The sequence below is a fragment of the Homalodisca vitripennis genome, unplaced genomic scaffold, assembly GCF_021130785.1.
Source record: "Homalodisca vitripennis isolate AUS2020 unplaced genomic scaffold, UT_GWSS_2.1 ScUCBcl_13061;HRSCAF=23102, whole genome shotgun sequence".
In the NCBI taxonomy this organism is placed as follows: Eukaryota; Metazoa; Arthropoda; class Insecta; order Hemiptera; family Cicadellidae; genus Homalodisca; species Homalodisca vitripennis.
Window position 1 is genome coordinate 849 of NW_025789170.1, and position 8,059 is coordinate 8,907.

General features: G+C 36.7%; 1 protein-coding gene across 1 annotated transcript; it reads left to right on the top strand.

Annotated features, from left to right (window-relative positions):
* Positions 1-4,983: 4,983 nt before the first annotated feature.
* Positions 4,984-5,610, top strand: LOC124375083. The gene has a single exon (XM_046833203.1). It carries the CDS (start codon positions 4,984-4,986, stop codon positions 5,608-5,610), a length of 627 nt encoding a protein of 208 aa, XP_046689159.1.
* Positions 5,611-8,059: the final 2,449 nt, after the last annotated feature.

Here is an 8,059-nt window from a genome sequence, read left to right on the forward strand (position 1 = left end):
CATACTATCGTAAAATTAGTTACGATATTTTGGTTCTAAATAAGTAAGCTCCAATTGAGTGTAACGCATGTCCAGAGCCGGACTTACGTTAGTCTGGCTCATGTACTGTATATAGTAAGCTAGTAACTAAAATCCAGTTTTTCAATCAGCTGATTTGTAGCTTAATGTGTTTTATTGTTGCTTTTGCTCTCGAAGTTGGTGTTTTGAGGTTAGAAGAAAAGATATTCGAGGTTATTGTGGTTAAAGATTGCATACAGTGTCTTTCATATGAATAAAAAGCTAGAGTTTAATGGTTATTTACAATGACGGATGGACCATACAGTAATGTTTCAAAGTAGAGGAAAACTTATGCTTTCATTGGCACAACATCTGAACACATTTGTAAGTCTTGATCATGGCTATGTTGTTACTTGAGAAGATGTAACAACTTGCCCAGGGTCTCCATTAATAGAGATTCCTAACATTCAGGTGAACAAGCCAACCCAGGAACAGCCAGCCCTGCGGCTTTTCTAACTGATTTACAGGTTAGTTCTAATTTTTTATTTTGTAGGTCAGAGGTTATAGGTACCTTTCGCTAACCATATTAAATTCATTGTAATCGTTGTTACAAAGCTATGTAACATTTTAAGCTATGTTAATGAAATAAATTACAGATCTGACAAAAATATGAATATTTTGAAAATTACAAGCTTTAGAAATAAAATTTAATAAAACCAGTTTGATATGGCCTAATAACATAAAGGTAAGTATTGTAATAGTTTTTTTCAGTATTTTGTAGGATTTTAAATATCATTGTTTTAAATTTACAGACAGTGCATCCGGATTTGATTCAAGAATCATTCCCTGGAGCTTTATAGCCTACTAGGACAAATTATCACCAACCATGGAATATCTTATTCAAGATCCAGAAGATGTTGTTGATCCATCAGTGAACGGTTATGGTAAGTGTTTTCTTGCCTACGTTATAGGCATATGTTGTTGTGTTACAATATTATAACCTGAATTTTCACTTAAGGTTATTGTCATTTCGTACAAACTGGGCTTTAACAATATTGTTTTAAGCACCATATTAAGGCAGCAAAAAGGCTGCAGTTCCATATTCGCCCCGTGAAACAAATAATGTACTACCGATATTCATATCGATAGTAAATTTCGTTTGTTAATATATCGATCTTAGGAAGAAATCAAAATGAAATTATGAATTAGCGGTTTATGTATGAAAATGTCGTTCTTTATTGGTCAAGAAAAATAATGTTGATTTTTTTAAGAACCAAATTAAATTTCATAAACAATTAAAATGTAACGTTTTGTAATGACAGTACTGAGAAGCAAAAATGTGGTTTGGTTTTCGTATTATCTGAGAAGTGTGTTTGTAATGTTTTTCGGCAAAAAATAAATAGTTACGTAAATATCTCCTTGGAAATGATGGCCTTGTTCCACGTGTAAGGCAATCCACATCACCAAGGCTTGAGTGATCCCAAGAGTCCACAAGTTATATGCATCTAGAGGCACATATTTTCAATAGTAATAAGTTTGAAATTTTATAATATATTGTAAATGTGTTGTAAAAATGATGTTCATTTCGTAATTAATTATTATGTGAAACTGTTGTTTAAAAAAAATTTGGGTAAAGTTTTACATAAATAATGTACTTACTCATTTATCTCGAACGAAAGATTGATATTTGATATTAAATCGATTGTTTCGCCGGGCGTATATGGGAAGTTGCAGCCACAAAAAATTTAAGACGTAACGTAATGAAAAATATGGTATCATGGCCTGTCCGTAACATGTTTGTTTATAAATTGAGTTTATACCTACAAGGGTACTTACCTTAATTATATTTTCTTATTTTATTGGGTAGGCTACTAAGTAACCTTTTTCTTTGCAGAACCAGATATCCGGGACATCATATTCCTGCTGAAAAATTGTACAAGAGGGAATGTTCATCAAACAGCAGTTTATTTTCTGACAATGGATCTGGAGTGATCCCACTTATGTACCCCAGGAGAGTTCAGAAAGTGAAATATCTTTTAGTGATGTCATTGAGATATCACAACCCTACAACAGTTGGTACAAATACCGCTACCTACAGCCGTAATCAATTCAATATAATCTTGTTACCTACAGTGATTCTGATTCAAATGATTGACATGATAGATATTCCTGAAACGGGTCAAAGAGAGAGTCAGAAACCCAGTAAACTGGAAAAAAACATTAGGAAAAGAAAAGTACTTTCTGGTGAGCAGTACGTAAATTCAAAGGGAAAGGTTGCAGTAGGAAGGGCCATTCAAACATCCATGTCGGATAATTGGTCGATTAAAATGTAACACAAGATTTACAAATGAAGAAAGACTCAATATCCATTCCGAGTTTTGGAAATATAACAGAACCTGGGACTTAAAAAGGCTGTTTGTTTGGCATCTTGCATCAATCAAAACCTGTAAATAGGCAGCTCGGCAAAGAGACGGAACGAGTGCAGAATAAAAGTGTGAGCAATGCATTAAATTTTAAAAAGAACAGTGTTGAAGAAGTTAGTGTGTTAAATACCTTTTTTTTTAAATACTCTTTCAATTTCGGATATGTTTACAAGAAGTGTTTTGAGAATGACAGGTGACATTGGGTTCTTCTAGCAGGAGACATTAGAGGACACCACACACCGATTAATTAAAATCACCTGTTGAAGCAATAGAAGTGATCAAAAATCATATTAAGAATATATCCTGCATATGTTAGCCATTACAGTAGGGAGAGGTCACAGCGGAAATACTTGGGCAATCATTTAAATTATTACAAAACTGTACGGACATGTATGTCTGAAGACTGCAATAAAGATGGGCCATGAAACCAGAAAAGAAATGGTTATTTTCTAAAGTGTTCAATGAAACAATTTAATTATTCTTTTTCTGTGCCTGATAAAACGATACTTGTGATTGTGTGACAAAATTGACTGTAACCTAAAAAATGAACAGTGTCAGGGAAAAAAATACAAGAACTCAAACAACAAAAGGAGGATTCTTTAGAAGAAGCTTCTCGAAGATATACTTTAAAAAGAGAGGGGACAAACTCATTGCCAAGGAAAGTGAAGACACTAAAGTCATTACAGCAGACTTACAAAAGTGCTTACCAACACCAGCATTAACAAATTGTCAAAGTTTTTACTTAAGTAAAGTTATGGACATTAAAAATATTCAATATATGACACAACGAAAAATAAAACTCATTGTATGATTTGGGATGAGGATGCTAGAGGGAAGAGGGGGGAGTGAAATGGCTTCTTGCTTTTTTGCTTGGGGAAGTCAAGAATTAACTGCTCCAAACAAAAGAACCTTACAAGTATGGACAGGATAATTGCAGTGGGCAGAACAGAAACCTGAATATGATCTTCATGTACATGCGCTTATGGAAAAGCTCACCCATCTTGAAGTAATAAATACATAAATTTCTTCTTGCAGGCCATACCAACACATGGGAGGTTGATGGTAAGCATAGTATAATTGAGAGGGCAAAAGAAAAAGTTCAAAGAAAAACACTATCTTTACAACCAATGACTGGATGAATTTCATTGCGACATGTGATTCAAAAAATCCATTTCAGGGACTAAAAGAATGGCTTTTAGAAAATTTTCTTAATTTCTTACATCTCAAAGAGAAAAATGGTCCACTTATATCCAGAAAAAAAAAACAGAATGCAGAACCATTTTTGATATCTGAAGTAGTATGGCTTGCAATTGCGAAGAGAAATATAAAGGTGTTGTTTACTATAAAAACTAGTTTCAGTTGAAGATACTTTCAAACAACTTTATTTGAAGAGAAACAAACGAATAGGTTTATTAATGCCTAAGATTATACCTCATCTAAGAAGAACATGAAAGAGGAAATAAGCAATGAAAAGTATAGGGACATCCAAACTCTCATGCAGTGGGCTCCTGAAGAGTATAGGCAGTATTTTGAAAGCATTTCCCACATGGTGATGATGTTGGTGACTTCACTGAAGAAGATTCAATTGAACGTGATTAATGCAGTGTACACATTGGACATCAAAAAAGTTTTTTTTATCGACTGAAGTGTATCGACCAAAAAGTGAATTATTCTTTTTATATAAATAAAATTTGTGCTTAGCTTTACCATAACTTAACCTAATGTTGCTCTTTTTTATCTAGGACATTAAAACTATTAATAATGTTAATCTTAGTAATATATATAAACTAAATAAATTTAAATTATTATTATATTCTTCATTTTTTTACTATCCCTACAGTTAGTTTTACCATTATGGCCAAGGGAGTCTAAGTCCATATTAAGTCACCTTTGTTAAAGACCACAACATCGTAAGTCCAATTATTAATAAAACTAATTTTGTTAAAGAAAAAAATCTTTGACAATTTAAAAAATTTGGTTATGGATTTGTAAATCTTTACTGCTAAAATAGTTTATAATAGTGTATATTAACCTTGCCCTTAATGGTAACTAGAGTCGGATTGTGTATTGGGGCTCTTTCTGTAAAGTTGACCAGTTGTGACTTACGATACTATGGTTCTGAGGTACAGTATTGACTTGCTATAAGGGCAGGATCGCTCGACGATGCTTGACTCGGTAATCTTCCTGTAACCGTCGTACCCACTACACTGTATCGTTGTACACTCTAGTGTAGTATCTAGTGTAGTTGTACAGAAAAAGGTAATGGCCCTGTAGTTCCACTTCCTTTGGTCCGATTGGTCCTAACAACGGACTTGACATTGTTTGACTCGGTAATCTTGCAATAACCTTCGTACCGGCTACACTGTATCGTTGGACACTCTAGTGCTGTCCGCCAATCTGCGCTCCTCGCTGCAGCAGCACTTCAGGGCCATCCTTTCCGCGAAACCCGACCAGGGAAGGGTGGCCAGGGTCACCACCACCTGCGCCACTGCCAACCACATGTTGCACGAGGGACGCTACACACGTTTTGCGGACTGGCGGTTTGTTCACCGGGCCAGGTTGAATGTCCTCCCTCTCAAACGGCTGCCGACGCTGGGGAGTCAACGATCGGCGTTGTAGGCGGTGTGGTCAACACGACGAGACCACCGCCCACGTGCTCTGCCACTGCACCTCCAGCCTCGCTACTGGCATCACGCGAAGACACAACGCCGTCCAAGATCTCCTCGTCGCTGCCATCAGACCTGCGGAGGGAGTTGAGGTCCGCGTGAACCAGCGGGTGCCCCTACAAGCGCTGCTCCAAGGCCGAGACGATTTCCCGGAGGAGATGGTGCGCTGCCGTCCGGATGTGGTGATGATCGACGCCCACAACAAGATCGTCAAGATCGTCGACATCGCCGTTCCGTACGAGGACGGCTGGCGGGCCATCGAAGCTGCGCGGGAGAGGAAGCTGGACACCTATGGACCACTCGCCCGGATGCTGACGGCCGGAGGATACAAGACTTCCGTGGATGCCTTCGTCGTCGGCTCCCTGGGTGCGTGGGACAGCGCCAACTGGGGGACCCTGGCACGCCTCGGGGTCCACCGTAGATACGGCATATCCCTCTCCCGTCGCTGCGTCTCCGAGGCCATTCGCTGGAGCCGGGACATATATGTCACTCATGTGTCCGGCGTCCAGCAGTGGCAAGACTGATCTTCCATGTGTTTTTTATTTATTTATTGCATGTTATTTATTATTGACTATTTTAACTATCGCATGTTATTTAGTATATATTGACTATTTTAATTATTGTTACTGTTATTGCATGTTATTTAGTATTTTAGTAATTTATTGACACTTGATTGGCACTCTCTCCTACCTCCTAAGACTCGACAATGTTATTATTATTTAGATTAAGATATTTGGATATTGTATTAACCATATTAGAAATTAGACACTAGTTATGTAACATGAAAATAAAGGCAAAAAATAGAAGCCCCAAATATCTAGTGTAGTTGTATAGGAAAAGGTAATGGCCCTGTAGTTCCGCTCCCTTTGGTCTGATTGGTCCTAACAACGGACTTGACATTGTTTGACTCGGTAATCTTGCAATAACCTTCGTACCGGCTACACTGTATCGTTGGACACCGTAGTGTAGTATCTAGTGTAGTTTTATAGGAAAAGGTAATGGCCCTGTAGTTCCACTTCCTTTGGTCCGATTGGTCCTAACAACGGACTTGACATCATTTGACTCGGTAATCTTGCAATAACCGTCGTACCCGCTACATTGTATCGTTGGACACTCTAGTGTGGTATCTAGTGTAGTTGTATAGGAAAAGGGAATGGCCCTGTAGTTCCGCTCCCTTTGGTCTGATTGGTCCTAACAATGGACTTGACTTGCCATTCACTCATGAAACGTCCTTACCAAATTTCCTGCAGATGCGTTGACAATTTTGGCCATATCATACATGCATATCTGTATACATTCATAGAGAACTGCTGATATTTACACATGTAATAGGTAGATAAGATATCTACCTAAAAGAACGCGTAGCTCGGCCAAGCAGAACGCATAGAACGAGAAGTATAATAAAGTACGAGGAGATGAATTAGCGAAACGTTCAAGCTCTATACACACATCTAGCTCAGGAAATTTTAGGGCTATTTATGGTAAGAACTTCCTTTGTAAAGCATTGCAGCTACGTGTTTATAACCCCTACTTCAGACTATAGTGGGATATTTTGGCTTCGGACCAATGTGCTGTACAGCAATGTTCTGTCAGATAAGAATCTGTTACATGTAACTGTATGGTATTTACAACATGAATTTGAATAAACCACCCTTAACGCAAAACATATTTACATTTGAAGTTATCTCGTCTATTTCTCAACAGTAAAGTGGAAAAAGCAGGAAACCGCCCCAAGCCTCGACTTCAGTCGATAATGTCTGCTGAAGAGAATCTTTCTTCCTTAGATAAGGAACAACATCTCACAGATAAGGCTATAGTCCCGATGTCAGTCAGTAAACAATTTAATCTCTACTACCTTGGCATATCTTGTGCTTTAACTGAGAATCCACATAGTTTTTCAAGGAAATAGAAGATATCGGTTATTCCTGTGGCATGTTTTAAGGTATGTTTTAATATCTTTTAAAACCGTTTGGATTATTTGTAAAAGCGATTAATCATAAAAACTATATAATGTGATACAAAATATCCCACTTCTCAGAAGATTAAAATATGCACTCGATTTCCTCACCCAACTCAAGAATGTTGAGATTCTATTGTATACAAAATTAACAGTACTACTTTCGATCCCAACGTCCTATTTTTAGGACGTCGCGTGAAATTGCGTATGATCCAACGTCCTATTTTTAGGACGTTCGGAAAAAATATTTTTTCGAATATAATAAATTGCAGTATAACTACAATTATGATATCAGAGTACTCGTAATGAACCCGGGCCCCCATTGTTACAGTAACTATCGATACTTTTTATTAACTTCAATAACATTGTTCAAGAAGAACAAGGTGGAGGGGACACTGATCAATTATCCATGTATTTTGAAAAAATTCCTGATAAAAAGCAAAAAAATTTCTGTGTGTGTAGTGCAGCCAGTACCAGTGGGGTGGTAAAAGGAAAAAGTCAAGTTACACTTCCAGGAAATGTAAGAAAGGCCTACACACAAAATGCTTCCCCCTCCATAAGTGTTAATGTATACACACCACAAAAATTTTTTTATAAGAAATAAGTCTTATAAAACATGATATCAAATTCAAAATCAAATTAGACTTTATTTGGTGTTACAGTTTAATAATTTTAACTGTAGTGTAATAACTTTATGTTTTAGTACTTTTTAAACCTGTTTTTTTTTTTTGCATTGTTCTGCCAACGGAACCAAAAAGTGTGTGCTTACATCTTATTTTATTTTGATATTATCTCAGCTATTTATAAATATATTTCAATGAAAACTTGGGTTCTACTTCATTTAAATGTGTACCAATAGAAAAACGTATTGTTTTTGACCTAGGAATTTTTTGAGGCTACTCCTTACCATTGGAAATGCAAAATTTAGGAAGTAACAAATTTTTTTACAAAAACTTTTTGTGCATGATTAAAAGGTTTTGTTTAATGCATGCAATAGAGTGTACTTTGGGAAGTAA